Source organism: Pelodiscus sinensis, chromosome 24, assembly GCF_052426305.1.
Source record: "Pelodiscus sinensis isolate ZL-2025 chromosome 24, ASM5242630v1, whole genome shotgun sequence".
Classification (NCBI taxonomy): Eukaryota; Metazoa; Chordata; order Testudines; family Trionychidae; genus Pelodiscus; species Pelodiscus sinensis.
In genome coordinates this window covers 26,090,507-26,113,596 of record NC_143075.1, presented here as the reverse complement: position 1 = coordinate 26,113,596, position 23,090 = coordinate 26,090,507, and the positions used below count along the sequence as shown (strand labels likewise).

General features: G+C 45.7%; 1 protein-coding gene across 7 annotated transcripts; it reads left to right on the top strand.

Moving 5' to 3' along the window:
• Window positions 1-1,763: 1,763 nt before the first annotated feature.
• On the top strand, window positions 1,764-22,302 carry LOC102449629 (uncharacterized). Of its 7 annotated transcripts, none has more exons than XM_089773039.1 (9): window positions 1,764-1,897; window positions 4,146-4,296; window positions 7,741-7,916; window positions 9,633-9,710; window positions 11,929-12,038; window positions 13,159-13,436; window positions 14,517-16,493; window positions 19,568-19,694; window positions 21,961-22,302. In XM_089773039.1, exons 2-9 carry the CDS (start codon window positions 4,158-4,160, stop codon window positions 22,097-22,099), a joined length of 3,024 nt encoding a protein of 1,007 aa, XP_089629165.1. In that variant the 5' UTR covers window positions 1,764-1,897; window positions 4,146-4,157; the 3' UTR covers window positions 22,100-22,302. The 7 variants fall into 7 exon arrangements, with proteins under 7 accessions (XP_089629165.1, XP_089629163.1, XP_089629169.1 ...); XM_089773037.1 differs by having other exon boundaries at window positions 1,777-3,692; XM_089773038.1 differs by having other exon boundaries at window positions 1,782-1,920.
• Window positions 22,303-23,090: the final 788 nt, after the last annotated feature.

The window sequence follows — 23,090 nt, the reverse complement described above, 5'->3', positions numbered from 1 at the left end:
ATTAATGAATAACAATCTGAAAATATTATGCTATATAATTGCATAAATGAACATATATAATTAAAGTGTACCCATCTAGGTAGCAGAAAGATGTACCAAACCCAGTGAAAAGGCTCTATTACTTGTAAACCAACATGTTTTAATGGTTATACAAGTCATTGAGAACGTACCTTTCTTTAAAAAAATAACTTATGCAAATTAACAATAATGTAAATTAGAGCTTTCCATTTTACATCATAATTTAAATTGCTTTATTAAATCAATCCATCCTGATCTCTAACATTGAGAAATCAGGAATAAAGACTCCAAAATCATGAGTCTAGCTTGAAAACTGTGAGACTTTGAATAACAATAAATTTATAATGATAATATATGGAGATGTTCCATCCCTGACAGATTTGCCCTGATCCCTAAAAGGCCCCCTCTCAAGAAATGAACTCATAAGCCTGAGTTTAGCAGACCAATACTCAAAACCACTAAGCTATCCCTCCCCCCATTTAGAGCAAACCTTTTGGCTGTCTAGACTGGCAGCTGCTTTTGCGGAAAAACTTGCCAGCTGTGTACACTGGCCGCTTGAATTTCTGCAAGAACACTGAGGATCTCATGTAAGACTGTCAGTGTTCTTGCGGAAATGCTATGCTGCTCCCATTCGGACAAAATCCCTCTTGTGCAAATGCTTTTGTGCAAGAGGGCCAGTGTAGACAACACGGTATTGTTTTATGCATAAAAGCCCTGATGGCGAAAATGGCAATCGGGGCTTTCTTGCGCAAAACCGTGTCTAGATTGGCACAGATGCTTTTCCACAAAAAGTGCTTTCTCAGAAAAGCGTCCGTGCCAATCTAGAAGCTCTTTTCCGCAAATGCTTTTAACGGAAAAACGTTTCTGTTAAAAGCATTTGCAGAAAATCATGCCAGTCTAGATGTAGCCTTTAGCTTTAATATTTTGTAGCTTTTCTTCACACCCAACAATACTAGAAACCCAAACGAGGTTGAGAATCTCATGTGGCCAAAGGACTCCTGAAGCTGAAGCTTTAAGAAAAATAACAATTACCAGGAACACTAAATACAAACTCAAGAGTTGACAACCCTGGTTCTGAATCTGCCTCACATATGGTTACATTACCAGATCTAGAGCCTCAACCAGCTATGCAGGTAGAAGGGCCCAGTGCTCCACTTCTTATCTGTTGAAAGAACATGTACAGTGCGCGGGTGTGTTATGAAAGCAAATGACATGAGCGTTATTAAAATAAATGGAAACTAGGGCTGTCAATTAACACGTGCTCCCGCCTGTGATTAACACGGGGCAGAATTAACCCGTTAATCACAGGCACTGCCTTTGAGCCCCCTCCTCCTGCACCCAAACTCCCTCACAGAGCGTGCGCCTGTCACCCCTTCCCCTGCCCGGAGAACGCACCGCCTGTCAGCCCAGGGAGAGCGAGTGCGGGCTGGGAGAGGGCGGGGCCTCGGGGGCCTCGAGGAAGGGCGGGGCTTGCCCTGACCTTTACAGCGCGGACCTGGGTGCGAGGAGGCCGCAGACCCCTGGCCGAGAGGCAAAGGGAAGCTGCGGCGCGAGGGACGCTGCCGGGGGCTGACGCACGTGCGAGCAGGCCCGTGACGTGGGGCGGGAGAGCTCAGCCCCGGTCTTCCCGCCCTGCGCGCGCCTGCGCCTGCGGAACCGTTGAAACGGCCAGGTCACGTGACCCATTTCAAATCGCAGCCTGCGTGCGGCTCCTCCGAGCGGCTGCCGGCGAAGCGGGGCGGGGCCTGGGCGCGGGGATAATCCACTTGCATGTTTTAACCGTTCGCGCTGTTGCGTTTCCCGGGTGCCCCGCGCGGAGGGCCGGCTGCTCCCCGGGGAAGCCCCGCCGAGACACCCGCTCCTGGCGGCGCTGGGCGAGGTAGGGCGGCAGCGCGAGAGCGGGTGAGTGGCGCCTCCTGCGGGGTCCGGGCGCTGCGCTTAGCGGGGCTGCCGCGGGCAGAGCGCTCCCTTTGCAGCCCCTCCCTGCCTGGCCGCGCCCCGCTGCTCCCGCTCTCCGGGCTGCGGAGTCCAGAGACCCGTCTGCAGCGAAGCCCTTCCTCGAGCGCCGGGCTGGGCCGCAATGCCCCGCTCCCCCGGCCCGCTCGCAGTTGGGGAGGGGGGTGTCTTTCAGCTCCATTGATGTCCCTTTATTTTGGGATCCTGTTATGCTCCAGCCCAGAGCTGGGCGGGGCGGGGCCTGCACGATGTAAGGACCCAGTTTAAACGCAGTTCCCAGCTCTGGAAACCTTCCCATGCGCCAGACCCCAGCCTGCTCCTCTGACTTCCCTGTTGGCTGTAGGATCGGGGCTGGACCTTGCTCCCCAGTTTCCTTACCCAGCTGGCTCTTACAGCAGAGCTCAGTCCTGTGGGCAGATGTGCACGGGGAACTCTGGCGCCAGAACAGAAGTCTGGGCTTGTGTGGACTGGGAAAACGAGTGGCCTTTTTTCCTTGAATGGTTCCTTAGGCCAGATGCTATCTATTTATGCCGGGGGTTGGCAATAATTTTCACAGGGGGACCACTTAATTAATGTTGGTTCATGGTCACAGGTTGGCTCCACCCCTTGACAGGAGCAGGGGACTAGCCTCTCTCCAGAGTTGTCTAGGGCAAGAAGCTTTGAATTAAAAACACAGGAAGGGGCTCAAGGCTCCCACCATGTCACCTGGCAGCTTCCTGGGGCTGCTGCAGCTGTTTAAAGGGCTCATGGCTCCAGCCCCTGCCAGGGTAGTGCCAAGATGGGGAGCTGTGAGCCATTTAAATAGGCTACTGATGCCTGAGTCACCACCTGGAAATTCAGTGGCATTGGCAGCAGGATATAAACAGAAAGCGGACAGATGCATTCAGGGGGTCCGATCAAAGTGCTAGGCAGGCAGAATCTTGCCCAGCCCTGATTTATACCAAGTAATCTGCTCCACCTTCTGGTTAGCTGTGACCTGCTGAGTACGGGTACCTTTCCCAGAGGTGAAGGAGAGCCCACTGCAGCTGGATAGCTTGTGTCTCTCACTAACAGAAGTCGAGCGGATAGAAGATATTACCTCACCCTCAACGTCTCTAGCATGAAACATGCTTTGGAAAGCCCCCTTTTATGCCTACCCTAGACAAGCAGGGGCTGCCTCTAGGCCAGTGGTCCCCAACTTTTGGGGCTGCCGGGTGCCATGGGGCAGGACCACTCACGCACCAGGTGCTTAGGCGCGGGGCTGCGCACGTGCCTGGGGGCAGGGCCATCCATATGCTGCGTGCCCAGTGCTGGTGCCACTCATGCGCTGCACTCCCGGGGGTGTAAAAAGGTTGGCAACCACTGAGTTAGCCCCTTAATCACCAGGTGCTGGTCAGCACTCCTGATTATAACAAGAGGCTTGGGCCAGGATTACTCAGTCAGTCTTGGGTGGTTTGGGGCACAGAGGTTATGGCTCTGAGCCCCCTCTCCTAAATTAGATTGTGCTGACTGCTTCTGATTTATGTGCTGACAAGTCTGTTCTAGGGATGTTAACAAACATTTATTTCTGTAAACATGTAATCACTGAAATTTTCAGCGGTTATATGTTTATGTGCAGGGGAGCAGGCAGGAGCAGAAGCATCAGACCGGGGGCGGGGAAGGCAGCTCTGCAGGAGCCAGTACACAAGTGGAGCTTGGTGACTCCCCACACTTTGGTGACACCATATAACCCCAACAAAGTAGGTTTTGTAGACATTCTAAACCATCAAGGTGAATGGATGGAGGAAAAACCTGTATTTTGCTAGAGATAGTGATTTGGATGGCAGAGTGAATGCAGCCAGAGTGCATGTTGAAGGCTTTCTGCGATTAACTCCTCTGGAAACCTGTTTTCATTGGACAGGAAAACTCCATCCAGAACCACACACAGACTGGATTTTGTATTATGCCTACAGCGATCTTGATGCCTGTTCTTATTGTCTGGGAAAGACAACATTAATTATAGTATGCAGGGGGAGAGGGGTGTAAACTATGGCAGAAAAGGAGCTGATTGTGGGGTTTTTGGCTTGGAAGTGTTTGTGTAGAAGGGGATAAAGATGGAGAAGCATTTCCCTTTTGGAGAGAATAAGCCTGAAAATTGCAGGTACTACTTTCTGAAAATGACAGCACTAACTCACTTTTGCTTGTGCTCTCAGGGCTCTTTAACCATGGCATCTCAAGATGTGGAAACATCTTTTTTCAGCTTAAGTGGTGTTAGAGAACGGATGAGGGCGAAGAAGAATGGTGCTTTAAAGACTGCAAAGCTGAATGCTTCCCTTGCATCAAAAATAAAAACGAAAATAATAAGTGAGTGTTGTTTGGCTTTGTATTATGATAGCATGTAGGGGCCCATATCAAGATCAGGTAGTGCTGTATACGCATGTATTAAAAGAGATTCCTTGCTTCAAGAAATTATAGTCTAAATCTGGAAGAAGGAATTGCTCCCATTTTATAGTTGGGGAGACTGCAGCACTGAGAAGCTAAGTGACTTGCCCAAGGAATTCTGTAGCATGCCTGGGAATTGAATTCTGATTTCCTGGTTCAGTGGGTTAAGTACAAGGCTGCAAATTATAAAGAAGGCTACTCTGGATTTAAAAAATAGAAGGGCTTAGAGAGGAAGTGAAGGCATCTGTACAAAATAAAATTAAATAGAATTGAGGGAATGTTGATAGTAATGGATATAAATCAGAAGTTAGGAATTGTAGAAAAGTAAGGGATGCCAAGGGACACAAGGAGACCTTGATAGTCAAGAGAGACAAGGACATTATGGGGCTCTTTAAATATATGAGGAACAAAAAGAATGGTTTTGGTTCATTATTAGATGGAAATGGTAGTATTATCAATAATAATGCAGAAAAGGTATTCAAAAATATTTGTTTGTATTTGAGACCAAAAAATCCTTGATGCAGTCTTCTCATACTGTGATAACACTCCTTCCATTTCATTCCATTATTGTCTCTGGAGAAAGTTATTCAGACATTTTTAAATCAGCAGGTCCAAATAATTTTCATCCAAGAATTTTAAAAGAACTGGCTGAGAAGCTTGCTGAACCATTAATGTTTTTTTTCAGAACATCTCAGCGCATTGGGTAAGTTCCAGAAGACTGGAAGAAAACTAATGTGCCACTTTTTAAAAAAAATAGTAAATAGGATGTGACCTGTCCTATGTAAGCTGCGAGGAGTCCTTTGGCACCTTATAGACTAACTGAAGTGTAGGAGCATAAGCTTTTGTGGGCAAAGACCCACTTCGTCAGATGCATCTGACGAAGTGAGTCTTTGCCCACAAAAGCTTATGCTCCTACACTTCAGTTAGTCTATAAGGTGCCATAGGACTCCTCGCCGCTTTTGCAGATTCAAACTAACACAGTTACCCCTCTGATACTTGACACCATGCAATGTCCTTTATAATTTACAGGTCCGTCAGCCAGACATTAATACTCAGCAAGATAATGAAGGGGCTCATATGGGACTCAGTTAATAAAGAATTAAACAAGGATAATGTAATTAATTCGTCAATATGAATTTATAGAAAATAGAACTTGTCAGACTAATTTGATGTTTTTTAAATGAGATTCCAATTTTGGTTGATAAAAGGAACAGTATTACTATCTACTTAAGATTTCTAATAAGAGGTTTGACTTGGTATTGCATCTAGTTGATTACACAACGAGAGTGATATAAAATTAACATGGCATTAAAATTATTTAAAAACTGGCTAACTGAGGGGCCTTAAAATGCAAATGAGGAATCATCACTGAGCAGGTGTGTTGCCACTCAGGAATTCTGATAGGGCAGACCCCCAGCCAGCTCCTGCATCCTCCCTCCCAGACTCCATACCCGAAGCCCGATTCCCGGCAGCCCCTTCCCACACACTGAACCCCTCATTTTTTGGCTCCACCCGAGAGACTAGGGAGGCCCACAAAATCTATTAGCTTGGGCCCCTCTAGGCCTTGGGGCTGGTGTGCAAGGGGAATGAGGGCAGTGTCTTTCTGCTTCTGTCAGGGGCTTCTCACTTTTGTGGGCTCCCAACCGATTTTTCTGTGGGTCAGCAGCCCTAAGACCCAAAAAAGGTTCCCTAAGCTATTCAATGACCTGCTAAAGTTTTCAAATAGTACAAAACTTGATGGATTGGTAAATAAGGAAGAGGCAGGTCTGTAATTCAGAACAGTCTGGATCATTTGGTAAATTGGTTGCAAGCAAACCATGCATGTTTAATGTGGCTAAATGTAAATGTGTACATCTGGGAATAAAGGGTGGAAGCCATGCTTATAGGAGGGGGACTTTTTCCTGGGAAGCAGTGACTCTGAAAAAGATTTGGGGGTTATGATGGATAATCAGCTGAACCAGCAATTTAAATTCCTGGTTAGGCAGTTAACCAAGTGCTTAGTTGATTAACTGCTACAGGGGCTGCTCCATTCCTGCTGGGCCTGCCATGCCAGAGGCCCGAGCTGTCTGGACAGAGCATCCCCCCAGTGGTTAACTGGTTACCTGTGTAAGCATGCCAATAAGGGGCATGTTTGCAGGTTAGCCAGTGAACCCTTTACATGCCTTAGCTGAACCTGGGTTTCCAGTTTGACACAGTGGCTAAAAGAGCAAATTCAGTCCAGGGATGCATAAATGAGAAGTTTTGAGTAGGAGTCGAGCGATTTGGCACTGCTGCCACCACTGCTGGAATACCTCCTCGCCTGCCCATAATTCAAGGAGCATGTTGATGAGCTGCAGAGGGTTCAGCGAAAAGCCATGAGAATGATTAAAGGATTAGAAAACCTGTCCTATAGAGGTAAGCTCAAGGAGCTCAACCTATTTTGCATACCAAAGAGAAAGTTAAGGAATGACTTGATTCTAGTCTATAACTACTTGTCTGTGGAACAAACTGAAGAGTCTGCTAATCTTTAGTCTAGCAGAGATAGGTGTAACACGGTCCAATGGCTGGAAGCAAAAACTGGGCCAGTTCAGACCCTTTCTAGACATGAATGGCAATTTTATAATAACCAAAAAGAAATCATGGGAGGGGGGGAAATCCAATAGAATATTGTCAGGAGCCAGAGAGATTGATGTGGAAAGAGGCAGCTCGTAGCAGCTGCAGAGGCCAAAGCTCTTGCACTGTGAATGGAGAGAAGAGGAGCTTGGCCCTCCTCTTTTGTATGCACCAGGCTGGGCAAGCTTTTTCTTCTTTTTAAATAAACCATGACAATTTCGAACTTCCCTGACCTGAATGCGGAGTCCCTGAAACTATCTGAGGACAGGGAGTAACCTGCTGCTTCTGTGTGGGAACGTCTTCAGCTTGGACCCTAGATTGGACACTCAGGGTACATCTACACAGCAACGTTATTTCGAAATAATGTTGAGCTAGAGGACATCTTACGGTAATCCTCATTTCACGAGGAGTAAGGGAAGTTGAAGGAAGAATGTTCTTCCTTTGACTTCCTGCTGTGTAGATAACTCGACTTTTGGCGCTAAGCTTTTTCAACTTCAGCTACGCAATTACCATAGCTGAAGTTGTGTAGCTTAATTGGACTTTAGCCCTGCTATGTAGACGTGCCCTTAGTCATGAAGAGACAAGAGAGAAGCTTGGATAGGAATCCACTCCTTATTTTGCAATGAAACACATGCAGATGGTCCCATGTAGACCCATGCTGTGATTCATGCACGCAGTCCACTGTAGCAGTGGCGCCTGGGCTAGTGTAGATTTGTTCTGATAATAGGAATAGGAAAGATGTAATGTAATAACTGACTTTTATTTTGTTTGTAGACAATTCTTCTATAGTGAAGGTCTCCTTAAAACGAAATAATAAAGCCCTGGCACTGGCCCTCAGTGCCGAGAAAGCAAATACCCAGAGGCTCATCTTTGAGAAGATGTTACTGCAGAAAGAAGTAGAGAAATGTCACTTTCAGAATGCTACGCTTCGCCAAAGATTGTATTTTCTGGTACTATGCTAATATTGTAACTTGGGAGGGAGGGGTCATAATCATTGACACCACGTACCAAGGAGGAAAGAAAAAGAATTTAACGTTTAATCTTTTAAAAATAACCATACAAAGATACTGTTGAACTTTGATCCCATTCTCCCTAAGGGTTGTGCAGGGAGACAGTTACAACTCTGTTGGCTATGATGTACACTAAGGCTATCGGTGCGTCTGAGGCTATGTCTAGACTGCAGAGTTACAGTAAAACTCCAATAGTCCGGCACCCAATTGTCCGGCACTCCTGATACTCCAGCATCAAAATGTCAAGCACTCCCATCCAGCTGATTAAAAAGCCGGATGTTCAGCGCACATGCTGGCTGTACCCAGAAGGAACATGGGGGGGGGGGGGGGGAGTGGGATCCAGTTACAGCATGGAGAAGAGCATTTTGCTTCAGGGAAGGGGAAAGGGGAGGGGGATCGGGTTACAGCGTGGAGAAGAGTGTTTTGTTTCAGCTAAGGGGGGAGGAGGGGGAGGGAGATCGGGTCCTGGCCAGCTATTAAGCCGTGCTCCTTAACCAGGACTTCCCGATATGCTGGCATATCCGATAATCCGGCACCACCTAGGTCCCAAAGGTGCTGGATTATCAGAAGTCTACTGTATTTCGGAAAAAGATACCGCTTTTTTTCTAAAATTTGGCCTATCTACACGGGGCCAAATTTCTGGAAAACCTCTTCTTTCAGAACATCCTTTATTCCTCAGACTGTTCCAAAAAAGCAGATACCTTCCTTGGACGTGGCAGAACTTTTCCGGGATACCTCTGGTTTCCTGGAAAAGCTCTGCAGTGTAGACGTAGCCTGAGATACAGCGATGAACAGAGTAGAGTGATGGTCTGGTACAGACACAGTAACATGGGGTTAGGTCATGCCTGTAGTGCCGCTCATACTGTTTTAATAATGTTTTAACTGGGCTCTGGATATGGTAGCTTAATAGTGCAGCTGGGCCCTTTGTTTTCAGTAAAAATACTGTCTCCAATAAAAATACTGCCAGGGAAGATACTAGGATCCCTATACAGGGAAATTCCTGGCATAGCTGTAGTGGCATAATTCTGGTGTAGCTATGCTGGTGTATTTTCCTACGTAAGGGCTTGTCTGTCAGACAAGACCGGCAAACTGCCCAGACTTTCTAGATGGCTAAATTAGGGTGGTTGCACTATGCCATCCCCTTGATATCCTTGCCTCTTCCAGCAGTTCATCATTCCCACATCTTCAGGGCAGTCAAACCCTCCCCCTACCTCTTCAGTTCCTCCATATATTGTTAAAGGTCAATAATCTGAGCTTTATACTTCAGGCATGATTCCCCCTACCCCTTTTCTCATAAGCTTTGAGCAGTGAGATAGTTAAGTGTTGCTATTCAAATTATAATCTGTTATTACACAGTGGGGTTGTTCACCCTTCCCACAGCTGCTGTCGCAGGTGCCCATGCTCCTTTCAAACTTCGGCATGCTTTGCTTTGTGGGATTGCAATTGGATTGCATTTTACAGCTTTTTGTTGTAAACAAGGTAGCCGGAGACTTATTACTGGTATGTAACAACTGAGAGATTTGTTGTCTCATAGCATACCCTTGTTCCCCCATGGGCTGAGCTCCACTGCTTTCTGCTTCCCATATTAGCCTCTCTTTAGTTGTGTCTAGACACATTTAAATTCTAGGCTTGTAAAACATTACCTTTCTGATACAGAATAAAATCCTCAAACAACTGGAAGAATTTCTGAAGGGTAACCTGCTGACAGCCATTAAGATGAGCAGACCTTCCGAGGTAGGCGGTGTGTGCGGGGGAAGGGGATGTTTGGAATAGGAATGTTAAAAAGCAGTAAATCAGGTAACCATGTAACTGTTAAAAATCATAGTGATTACGTGCTACGGGCTGTGCAGTATGAAGCTTATACTGCAGAGCCCACAGTGCAGCTGGCAGTGCACACTGAGAGTCAGCTCCCAGCTGCTGACTCCACTCCTGGGAAGTCAGTTGCTGGCCCATGCTGTGGGTTCTGATACAGAGCCAGCAGTGTGGAGTGGCAGCTGGCTTCCTGGGAGTGTGGCTGGAGCTGGCACGTAACTGTTCACAATAACAGATAAGCATCATCTTATTGGTTAACCATTTAAATGGTTACACAGTTACTTCGCTCCTTTCCAAAGTAGGGATGTATCTGTGGCTCCTCTGTTACCTGTTCACCTGCTACTCCACACAGCATCTTGATTTCAGCAAGATGATAATGTTGGTGATCCCACCAATAAGCCAGGCTGCAGTCAGTAGACACTGGCCTTGAGAGAGAGAGATTGTTCCCTTCCTCCTGGTTTGGTTGTGTGCTAAAAATTAGATTGACTCTGTCACTCAGAGCTTTAAAAAAATGCCAATCCCAGTGTGATCTAGTCAGGTCAATCTAATCCACCATTGTAGATAGAGCTAGATTAATGGAAGAATTTGCAGTCTAGCCACTGCTTCTCAGAGGGAAGGATTAACCCTTTCCACTGATGGAGTCTGTGTCTGCTGCAGCTACACTGACGTAGCACTGTAGTTATGATGCTGTATTATAGATTACCGGGAGCTAAGGCCTTGTATAAACACACAAATTGGATCTCATTATTTATCTGGCGTAGGTAAAAGTGGTTCAGGCTCCTTCCAGTGTGAGTGCAGTTACACCTGTACAGTTTATTTCCACGTGGAAAGGGGAGTAAGCTATCCTAGTATAAAGTGCTGTTAAACTGGAATAACTGTGACTACGTAGAGTGATGTAATTTATCTATATTGGTAAAATATCACCCCCTAAGCAACCCTGCACTGGTGCAAAATCTGTATGGAGATCAGACCCATATATGTATCCAACATCTTTCCAATCATAAGGGCTAGACTCTATCACGAGAGAGAGGCTAGTACAAGCTCTTGGCACCTTCTAGTTCCTGGCTTATTCTGTTTTATTTTTGAAGGGGGCAATTTTGTAAGTGTATCTTTTTATATGTATGGCCTGGCCTCCAACTCTGCTCCCAGCCTTGGCTGGGCTCTCTGTTGCTGGGCTTCTGGCTGCCAGCCCAGCTCTGCTCTCAGTCCTGGCTGGGCTGCCAGCCCCTATGCTGCTGGCCAGGCTCTGCTCCTAGGCCCACCTAGGCTCCCTGCCACCAGCTCCCCTGTCATCAGCCCAGTTACACTCCCAGCTGGCCCCCTACTCCAAATACTTTGGCTCTCTGGTCCAGACCAGAGAGTTCCAGATTGGAGAGGTTCAACATGTATTACCATTTTCAAAGGCAGAATGGCCAGAAGTATCTATATTATTTAAAGTGACAGTTTGTAATTTCCCATTTGTTAGCATCCAAAAAAATTACCCCTCATAAAACAAGATCAGAACTTATGCTGCTCCCACACACGACAGTGTGTTTATTTTAGGGATGTAAGGGAGTAGTTCACTAGTCGAGTACCCGATAAGCCTAGGCTACTTACATCCTCCCTCCCCTTTGCTGCCTCTGTATCAAAGGCAGTAAAGGAGGAGGAACAGGAAACGGTGCTGGGGGTAGCCAGCTTAAAAGCTGGTTCCCCCCCAGCACCGTCTCCGAGGTGCCGCTTGCCCCCTCCCTTTGCTGCTGCCTCTATCAAAGACGGCAGCAGCAAGGGTGGTTGGCGCTCCTGCCATAAAGTAGCCCTTGTCCTTGGCTGGCCACTGTAGACGGGCTGCTGCTGGCGTGGCAGGCAGCCTGGCTAAGTCCCAGCTCGCTCTGGATCTGGGACCAAATTCTGCTTCAACTCTGCAATTTAAAACGCAGTAGAAGCCATGCAGCCTGCCCCCAACTTCGACTGAGTTTTAAATTGGAGCCAAGCACAGTTTGGTCCCAGACCAGGCACGAGCTGGGACTGAGCCGGCTGCCTGTCAACTAATGGAGTAGTTGATAAAAAATTCTATCGATACTTAATTAAATACCCACTTCTGAACATCCCTAGTTCATTTATTACAGATACTTTAATAGGCTGTCATTTTTCCATGCTCTAGTACCATTCAACTTCTCTGCCGTTATCTGAGGGACAGAACAACAGCATTGTTGAGGGTAGCTGGACTGATGATCTTATAGACGCACAACTTGGGGTCTCTCCACTCGATAGGTAAGCCTGAAAATGTTCAAACGAGGCTAAAAAAAAGTGTGTAAATTTAAACATGTGAATTCAGTAGGGCTGGTCACGTGCTTAAAGTGATGTACATTTCAAACTTTGCTAGGTTTGTAAACTGCCATGTATCTTTGCAGGGCTCTATTTACTGTAATCACGCCTGTCTTGTACTGTGCTTGTCATCAGTAGGACTCAAAGCATTTTTGCAAAGGAAGTCAGTATCATTATCCCTGTTTCACTGATGGGGAAACTGGCCCAAGTTCACCCTGCAGGCCAGTGGTGGAAACAAAAATAGAATTCAGGTTTCCTGAGTCCCAGTTTGGTGCTTTCTCCGCTAGCCCCCTCTGGCTATGTCTACACAGCAGCGTTATTTCAGAATAACTGATGTTATTTTGAAATAAAGTGCACGTCTACACTGCAAGCCATTATTTTGAAATAATGTTGAGCTGGAGGACTTCTCACTCTGACTCCTGTAACCCTCATTTCATGAGGAGTAAGGGAAGTCGAAGGAAGAGTGTTCTTCTTCGACTTCTGTGTAGACAGCGCCAAAAGCCAAGTTACGCTATTTCGACTTAAGCGAAGCAATTGACATAGCTGAAGGTGTGTATCTTAATTCTACCCATGTCCTACTGTGTAGATATGCCCTTCGTTTCTCTCTGCTGAAGAGTAAATGCTTAGTAGTGCCTCCTCCTCCCCTCACCTGACTTCAGTGTAGGTGTGTGTTTTGAGAGCGGCACTTACAGATGTGATTTCTTCTTAAAACAGAATACCTGAAAATCTGTTTCTTTGTTGTTTCCTGAGGCCAGGTCCCTTTATTACTCTATCATGCTGCTGTTTGAACCTATGCTCTGCTTCTATTTCCCTTCAGACTTAGTTTCCTGCCCCCAAAGACACATGCTTTTCCACCTGCATGAAATGGCCATTCAGCAGGAAACAAATAAGGCCAAGCTGGCATACGTTCCTCTTAGCTTTGGCTTTGTAAACAGCCAGGAAAGCATGTTATCATGTACTTAACTTAAAGGACATTGTGAAGTGCTGTCCTTACTCAAGACCTGGAAATACTATGTAATCTGATCTGTTTCTGCTTTCGCTTTCCTCACCTCTCTTGGTGCTGCAGAATTACAGAGATGCCGATGAGGGTCCCAGTGCGCAAAGTAGATGGCGAGGGAAGGTGCCAAGGCAGTAGCTCTGTGGATGTGCAGACATTCCTGGTAGGGCTCCATACATCTGTTCCAGCGGAGCCTGGTAAAAGCACAACCGCCACCTCGTCCTTGCCACCTCAGCTTTCCCAGCTCATTGAGGAGCCATTAGCAAGCCATGAGAAAAACAGGCAAAGGCTTAGCAAGGGAGGGGAACCGGAACCTGCCTTTGTTGACTCTCATCTAATTTTTGGAGGTAAATCGTCGAAGGACAGTGCTGGGCTATGGTGGAATACACACGGAATGGATGTGCATTTAACTTGTCTGCTGGAGTACTGCAGCTGTATTGGTACTGTGTTCCCATTACTGATGTGGGAATACTATTGATATTGTTGGAACAAATTTGGGGCTGCCTAGGATACTGGTGGTTGATGTGTTACAACCATGAACACCTCTGAATGTCCTGGCTTCAGTAGAGCTTGAGCTCTCCTAGGACTTTCAGCAGCAATTGCTACAGTGCCAAAGTGCTTACAGAGAGAAGCATAGGCCCATACTTTGGGATCCAACCATTTTGTGCCAAAGAATCCCGTGACACACGGATAAACAGTTCTGATTCTGCATTCCAACAAGTTTATGACCATGAGAACTTTGCCTGACACAAGAGTTGACTCTCCCTCATTGACATTGTTCATGGTTTCATCTTACTGATGTATTATTTTTAAATTCTTCTGATTTGGTAACATGCTCTCTGTTACCATTCATGGGTCTTATTTGGAGAAGTCCTTAGGTTGGTGGAGCCCAGCTTCATACTGCAGTGACCCACAAAGGTTATGTCTGCGCTCCAGTTGAGAGGTGCAGTTGCACCAGGTATAGATGGACACACACTAGCTTTGCTCAAAATAGCACTCGAGCTGCAGTGGTGTGGGTAGTAGCATAGGCTAGTTGCCCAAGTGCATACCCAGCGCTCTGGACAGGATTGTACTTGAAATGTAACATGTAAGATCTGCCTACATGTGCCGCAGTCGCACCTCCTGTCATGGGTAGCAATGTTTTCCAGCAATTTACTTTTGTCTGATTGTTGAATTGGTATCACAATACAAAGACCTTTCTGATCTGATTTTGAACATCCCCAATACCCAGCATGTTAATGAGGGAGAGCTAAATTAGTGTCTCTGCAACACAGTTAATTTGTGGCTTGTCCAATAAAGTAAGAGATGCCATTTTCTTTTCTCTGGGAGTCCATGGTAAAGTGAGAATCACAAATGTAAGTTGATGGGAATTTGTGTTGCTGCAGATGATTTGTTGTCTGCTACATTATTTTTTTTTCTTATTGTAGAGTCCTCGTCATGCATCCCACAAAGTTCCAGAAGTTGCCCTGTATCTTCTCTGGCTAAGAATCTTTCTCTGCCTCAGTGTGGTGAGATTACAAGACCATGTAGTGATAGTCTGGTACAACTACATGGACACATAACTGAAAGGAAGAAACGTGTCACTGTCTTTATAACAAGCACTCCGTCTTCTGAAGTGGACTTTAGCCCCGGAATCTGCTCAAATCGTACCTCAAAATGGAGCATTGGTGGGGACAGTTGTGCCAGTAAAACGGCCAAATTGAACTCTCTCCTGGATTTGCCTTCAGAACATGATAGTGACCCTAGAACAGAATCCTCACATAAAGAGCTTCCTCATGACTTGCTGCAGCCTGCAGAGGCTGTTTGTGATGCTGAAGTGGATCCTAACTTCAGCCGTATTGCTGAGTTTGTTACATTAGAAGCCAAAAGTCAAAGTAATGACCAAGTCACTGAAACTCCAGTTCTCAAAAAGGTCAGCACAGGTAAAAAGAAAAGAGATGCATTTAAAAGGTATCCTAAAATTAATTCAGATGTACATCGTAAAGAAGAGAGCCCCCCAAATGCTAAAATGGTAACCAAGGCTAAAGACTTGAGCAAGAGCAAATCAAAATCACACAGGCCTGCAGGGCAGACACCTGGGGATGCTTTAGAAGAGGTGGTGTTGCAGAAGGGTAGTGACTATGCTTTGCGACAGAGTGATAAAGCTAAAAATTGCATCAGAATGCACGTGTGGAATGTAGGGCAGTCAAAAAAGGTGGAAAAAAACCACTTGTTGCCACAAGAAATAAATAGTGTGTCTTTTGCTGGGAGACTGAGGAATATGGAGAGCCAGTTCCAAAGTCCCCACTCTGCCTCGTTAAGACAGAAAGCTCCATTAAATAGGTGTGCTCCACAAAGTTCACTTCACTTGGAAAAACAGCTCTGTAGCCTACCAGCTTTGCAGCAAGATTTGCTGGATGTGAACATGAAGTGTACAAAACAAAAAGCAAACAGGAATACCATTAGAATTAGCAAAGCAGATGACCGTAATGAGGAAAATGTGCAAAGCAGTGCCAGAATGCCAGAGGGTGAAGCTGAATGCCATGTTAAAAAAGGGCAGAAGAGCAAGAGAAAAATGAACAAAGAGAGCAACCCTCTCGTATCTGAAGTCTCTGCTTCACTTCTATGTGGAGATGTACAAGGTGTACGTAAAAGGAATGATAAGGATTTGTCAAGCAATACTAAACCTAGCAGGAAAACATATATTGTGTCTCCCTATAAGATCAGAAGGAGCTTAATTTCTGTCCAACCAGATTTAAACGGGGATGAAATCGCCTGTTCTGAGCATGTTCCAGAGAGCAACACGAACAAGACCCAAAAGGCTCAGAAAACCTCAGGTGTTGAGAGCCATGAAAAACTGAGCACCTGCCCTAGAGAGAAGGTGTTGAACAGAGTCCACAGCAATACACATGCCAGTGCCTTAAAGGAAGGGGTTGATTCCAGATACAGACCAAAGAGAAAAACCTATTTGGTTGATCCATCAGAGACTCACCTTGAGGGCACAGAGAATTTTGCTTCTGAGACTAGTGGTATAACAGATTCTGCACTCAGGAAAGCTGGTCCGGTGAAACAGAATTTTATGCCTATTACCACTTTGAAAACTGATCCAGATTCCAACCTGGAGGCACTGATCAGTGAGCCAGTTGGGACTAATTCTATGAAGGGAAATCCAAGCCTTATTAATTTCTCCTCTGATGCCCATTTTGAAACTTTGCACTTCCACCACTCCAGCAAGAGGCTCCCACTGTTGGAGCCCCCAACTGGTGCAGACCACAGAATTGCCGAAAACCCCTCTGCTCTGACACACAGCTCTGTGAATTTAAAAGAAAGTGACAGCGAGCAAACACCAGGAGGCACTCATGGGGGGAAGAAAGCAAAGACGAGTTCTAAAGACCCTTGCCAAAGAACAGCCTTGCCAGGAAGTGGTAAGTGATAGGGTAGAGGAAATGAGCATACTGACTATAGAAGGGAAAGGTGGAAGTGATTATATTGTAGTACAATAAATGCTTTGATTGTTACTATTGAAAACACCAAGCATTTTGGTTGCCCATCACCATTTGGATTGGATAAATGGACTGTAAGGTAGGCAGAAAGCAGGCTAGATTGTCCAGCTCAGCGGGTAGTGATCAACTGCTCGAGGTCTGGTTGGTATCAAGTGGAGTGCTCCAAGGGTTGGTACTGAGCTGGTTTTGTTCAACATTTTTATTAATGACCTTGATGAGGGGATGGTTTGCACCCTCAGCAAGTTCTCAAATGACACCAAGCTCGGAGGAGAGGTAGACAGGTCTAGTGACCTAGATAAATTGGAGGATTGGGCCTGATTCAAAGCCCCTGGAAAGCTTCACAAGGAGTCAGTTGAGTAGGTTTTATAACAGATCATTCACCTTTGGAAGGCCTAACTACTCTTTGATTGGGCTTCAATTACTTGGGATTTTATTTGTTTTTGCAAGGATTTTGGGATGCTGTTTTGGTTGTTGATTTGTGTGTGGGGAAAGGTTGAGGGCTACTGCAGCTTGGATTTGGTCCCTTTCCCTCTAATGTGCCCCTTCAGCTATTCTGTCTTGGAAGATGTTGATCACTGGAGCAGCTTTCATGTGGAGAAGCAGAGGAACTAGCCGGAACAGTGCCAGTGTTGTCTTGGCAACGAGTACAATGGCACTAGCTGGGAGATGGGCTTTTGCATGTTTTAAAGCTGAGTGGGAGACTTAAGATCCTTGGTACTGCTGTTGCCTAAAGATGTTTTCACTGCAGAGCAGTGTTTCCCGTAAGCTGTGCCCTGGGGCGGCCACCCAGGAGAAATTCAGGTGTCGCCCAGTTGATGAGCAGAGCCCCCACAACTGGCAGCATGTGTTTCTGACATGCCTCAGTCACATCATAAAATGTATTCTGCACATAGATAAAAATTCTACAGCACCGTTCCTCTAATTTTTAATTTGCGTTACTGCTCTCAAGTTTAGTGAGAGAGGCCAAGCCATACAGTAGCATCTGTGCTCCACTGAGCTCTGTCCTGCTTGTGGTGCTCAGACATGTAGGGACACGTTCCATGGTTGGTGGCACCACAATAAACAGCTGCTCGAGGAATTCTATCCAAGTGAATTGTTTGAAAACTTGTCTGTCTCTTCTGGGCACAAGAGGAAGGATTGTGCCAAGAACCAGCAGCTTCTAAGGGGTGCTAGTTTGTGTCCGTGCTGCAGAAGTGTTTGTTCTAGCAGCTGATGAGTTGCCAGCCAACTCAAGTTAAAAGCACCAGCACACTCGAGCTCAAAGGTTTGCATGGAGGGGACTTGAGCGAGGGACATCACTTGAGTTATTTTTTCATTAAGAGTAAAACAAGAGATGGGATAGTTCAAAAGAATTCAGCATCGGCTTCCTGTTGAAGTCAGTCACAGTGGAGTTAGCCCAGTGCTGAGCACTTTTGAGACTCACCTTTAATTTGACTCAAATGGGCAGAGATGATTCTACACATAGACGTTTTATCCAGACCTCCACTTCATCCTTAAACACCTCTTGCTCTCCTTGCGATGCTTTCTACACAAAGCAAAGCCAGCTTTGTGAGGGAGAAGTTTAAACTAGGGATGGTAACGTGTAGTTGTTTACACGATTAACCAATAAGCTTGGGCTTATTGGTTAATCCAAACATCTACACGTGCCCCCCCCCTTCTTCCTTCCTCTGTATCAGAGGCAGCAGTGGGAAATAGGTGGGAGCTGGTGCTCACATGGAGTCAGCTTAACTGGCTCCCGCCTGCCTCCCCTATGTGTAAACATAATTGCTGAAAAATTCAGTGAGATTACATGTTTGCAAAAGTAAATGTTTGTTAACATCCCTAGTTTAAATGTTTTTCCAGACTGGGGGAAAATGCCCTAGCATCTAGGGATGTCAACGAGTAGACTACTACGCAATTAACTGATAAGCCTGGGCTTATCAGTTAATCTTATTGACTACACGCATGTCCCTTTGCTGCCTCTGTGTATGCTGGCTCTGTGGGCCTGCCGCCTCCTCCCCCTCCCCCCAAAATCTGGTTGCTGCCTCCTACAGAGGCAACGGGGGGGGGAGGGGGGTCAGTAGCCAGTGCTAGGGTGAGCCATATTTAAAGCTGGTTCCTCCCCCCCCCCCCCCCCACCAGCTCCACCTGATAGAGGCAGTAGCGTGGAGAGGGGTGGGGGGACAGCAGGGCGGGCTGCCACAAAGCAGCCCCTGTCCATGGTGGTCCAGGTTTGCCATGGATGGGCTGCTGCCACCTTGTGCTTCTGCCTCTGGCTATCGTCTGAGGCCTTTAAGGCAAACACTGCACTCAGAGAGATGAAATGCTGATACTTTAATGCAAGAGACATGGTAATAAAAACTGTAAGAACGTAATAATTTGTGTAGAAATACATACAAACTCAGAGCCAGATGCTGCAGAAGTGCTTACTTGATAAGGGATCCTACATTTCCATTAATTTTGGTTCATTATGAAATGATCACACTCTTCTCACTCAGAAGAGACACACTCCACTTTGAAAATTTTTTAGTAAATGCAGCAGTTACACCCAGGTAACCTATTTAGCACTGGAATTCTCCCAACTAGTTTGAATGCCATATGCATCTTTGATCACACTTCTTTAGTGCTTGGTAAGTTTGAGGCAGGAACTATCAATAGCTTTTAGTATGTACAATACAGTACTGCTGACTGGTCCATGTTCTCTACCATGATGAAAAGTTACAATAATAATCTGGCTTTTGAAAAATAATTGCGTTTTTGGACAGAAGGAGATGAACCACCTCAACTCCCAAACCATCTCCTATGTTTGAGGGTGAAGTAGGATACCCCTTCTCTCCCTTCCACCCCTCATTCCCCAAAGAGGGAATGATACAAGATGCAACTTTCAAAGAACTTTGACCATGTATTAATCATTCTTTTCTCTACTCACAGCCAATGTCTCGGTGGGTTTAAATGGGCTTTGTTGGTGAACAGGCGATATTTTGAATAAAACCTTTCAAATGTAACTGTCTTCACAGAGAGCAAAGCCCTGCAAGATCTGACCAATGCCAGCTTTCTGTCACCCATCACTTCAGAAACATCTTCAGCACGTCCAACCAGAAGGAGGCGGGACCCAGCTTGCTATGTAGAACCAAAACTCAATAGGTTGGCATTTCTAACCTTCCAGTGCCTCCCTTGCATTAAAATGGACTTTTCCTGTGTGTTGACTGCCCCTATTGACTTGCCCTCCCCAGCCATGTAGCCAGTCCTTCCTTCATGCAGATTCTTCCTAAAATAGCCTTTTGCCCTCTAACCTACAAGAAATGAGGGTGAGGAAAGCCCACAGAACAAGAATAAATGGCTTCATAAAATATGCTAGTCTCCGAGGCCCTAATAGGTTTACAGAGCCTTTCACCAGTGTGAAATCCAACTGAAGTCAGTGGGAGCTTGTTGAGGGTCTATCAGTGTAATCCCGTTGCAGGATCTGGGCCTTCTTGAGCAGCTGTAAGTCCTTTATCTGTTTGTGGCATCCCCTGTTATTTTGAATTTAGATCACAATCCTGCATTAGCACAGATGCCTGTACTGAGTCCTGTTGAGTCCAAGACTTGAGGACACAACCCTTTGCTAGGTTTATTACTTTATCACTTGCCATTATTTTTAATTGCTGAAATTTAAACTACAACCCTACATAAATCCATCCCTATAAGTAAGAAATCTCTAAACTGCAATATTAAGTAAGTATAGAGGGGTAGTAGAAATTCAGTTTCCTAGAGAAGCAAGGAAGGAACAGAAAGCAATGTTTGTACTTAACTGTATTGAGACATCTATTTTTGTGTATGTATATAAAAGATATTACAAAGTACCATTGATAAAGTCAAGTTCTCCTAACAGGTGTGTGGCTTTTTCAGTAAGAGAAATGTTTGAGGAGTTCAGAACAGTGGAGATTTTGCTGAAGAAGCTCTAAAAATTCTGCATCAATCTTGCCTGCATAGAGGCATTTTCTCATTTTGAGGGTCTCTTTCTCACACATTGGCTGTCTTCAGGCCTTGTGTACGCTTGAAAGCCCACTGTTTTAACAATACTGGTGCATGCATAGACATACTGCAGGAAGTGCAGTGCTTGAAATCTGGTGACCAATGCATGCCCCAGCACCAGGGAAGCAGACAGTCCCTTTAATGAAGTGCAGTAGGTATCTGAAACTATCCGAGTACTAGCACCTAACTACTAAAACAACTGTTTAAAGACTGGCAACCTTCATAGGTGGGAAGAAAGGACTGAAGGTGAGTGGAGTTGGCTGGGTTCTTCATACAGGCACTATGGCTGTGTCTACACTGGGCCACTTATTCCAGAAAATCAGCTTTTCCGGAATAAGCTGCGAGCTGTCTACACTGGCCCTTGAATTTCTGGAAAAGCAACGATGCTCTACTGTACAAAATCAGCCGCTATTCCGGAAAAACTATTCTGCTCCCGCTCAGGCATAAGTCCTTATTCTGGAACACTGTTCCGGAAAAGGGCCAGTGTAGACAGCCCAGTAGTCTTTTCCAGAAAAAAGCGTGTCTACGTTGGCCACAGACGCTTTTCCAGAAAAAGGGCTTTTCCGGAAAAGCAGCCTGCCAATGTAGATGCTCCTTTTCCGGAAAAACTGAAAACGGAATAGTATTCCGTTTTAAGCAGTTCCGGAAATTCATGCCAGTGTAGACACAGCCTATGAGTAGGTAGCACCTGAGGATGCCGTGTGTGGACCTGAGAGATACCACTAAGGGAAGAAATTCCTGTAACTGTGCACACATCGCCATTGGAATGGAAAGGTGCAAGCACTCACAGGAGACCCTTCTTAGTGGGAACATATTTTATCAGTATAAAGAACCTTTATATTGGTAAATCTGTTCCCATTTTGGAGGAGGAATAAGCTTGCACCAGTAAAAATCTAAGGTGACTTGTACAGCTATAACTTACACTTCAACTTCTACTGGTTGAACCTCTCTAGTCCAGCAACATCCATGGTCCAGCATGCTTTTAATTAGCCGGATGTCCATTTATCACAAATGTAGCCAAGTTTCCCACAGTCCCATAAAGTTTGTTTATAGCCACTAGTCCTGGCTCTCATTGTTCTTTGCTGCTGTTTAGTTCTAATTTACCCCTGAATGTCTTCTTAGAGCCCAGGGAGCAGTGGAAGTGTTGGTAATGCTGCTAGATATTAACCGCCTATGTTTTGGCAGATTCTCTGGTTTGGCACCGGTCAGGTCCCAGGGTGCTGAACTAGAGAGGTTCAACTTCTACACTAGTGTTCAAAAAAAAAAAATCATGCCTCATGTAGAAATAGCTATCCTAATACAATTTGCAAGTTTAGACCAATCCTAAGTTGACTGGTTGTTTAATTATTGGTATTACCATTGTTAGAAGTAATATTTAACCCTTTCTTTTCTGCAGCAAATTGAGGCGTGGTGACCCCTTTACAAACACAGAGTTCTTGCATTCTCCTGTCTACAAAACCAAAAGGAAAAAAGTGACAAAAGAAAATGAAAAATCCAAGAGGATCAAACAGGAAGAAAAAGGTCTTCATGAATGAGTCACTGCAACATACATACATTGTCCATTTTTAAAGAATTAGTAAACATTTGTATTTTTCTATAGCTAAAAATCATCCCTGAATTAATTTGTCTTGTACTTTTGCTGGGACAGTTCAAACTAGCTGGAGAACATAGAGTTTTCATAATTTATTTTATTCCTATTGAAATGCTAAATAAAAACCAATCATTTTACCTTCTAAAATTCATACTGGTCTCATTTTTAGATTTGGGGTAAGATTAGACCAGGCACAGCAGCCAACTGCTTCAGAGCAGCTCCATGCTGCTTTAAGCAGCTGATTGCTCTGTGTGTCTGCTCCTGGAAGAGGGGATGACTTTGTAGCTGCCCCACTACCCAGCAAATTTGCTCACTTTCTATTGGCTGGAAACTGACCAATAGGAGCTGGGAGATTTTGCTGGGGGCAGGAGCAGCCCATGAAGCCACTTCCTCCACTAGAGCAGAGCCACGGGGAAAAGCCAGACATTTTGAGCTGAAATTGTGGTGGGCAGTTAGTTTGCTTTGAAGTCCTGCAGGGCTGCTAGCTAGCACCTCCCAGCTAGAGTATGGCTCTGGTATCATAGCCCCTCTCTCTTTTCCTCCCTTAACTGTGCTTGTCCCAGGCCACTACCCCCTTCTGATCCAAGTCATCACCCAAACCTTTTGCAGCCTCCTCCCCCCCCCCCCCCAGAAACAACTCCCTCCCAGACCCTGCAACTCCTTCCCCAGGCCAGAATCCTCTCCTGCATCCATACCCCCTCCTAGACCCTGCACCCCAATCCACTGCTCTAGATAACTCCTTTTTGGACTTTGCACCCTCTCCTGCACCCCAGTTCCCTACCCCAAGCTCCCTTCTGCACCCAACTTCCATCCCAGATCCTGCACTCCCTCCATAGAAAAGTAGCTTTTGACCACTTACCAAAATTTTGGAATGGCGCCACCCCCCTTCCACCCACCCCTATCAAAACTTACTGCCCATCCCTGGATTAAATAGA

Excerpts from the sequence above, each read along its gene's own strand:
- LOC102449629 (XM_089773037.1), top strand. The coding sequence starts at position 3,501 with ATGTTAACAAACATTTATTTCTGTAAACATGTAATCACTGAAATTTTC. Across the intron at positions 9,711-11,928 it reads AGATGAGCAGACCTTCCGAG|TACCATTCAACTTCTCTGCC; the intron begins GTAGGCGGTGTG and ends TCCATGCTCTAG. Across the intron at positions 16,494-19,567 it reads AACAGCCTTGCCAGGAAGTG|AGAGCAAAGCCCTGCAAGAT; the intron begins GTAAGTGATAGG and ends CTGTCTTCACAG.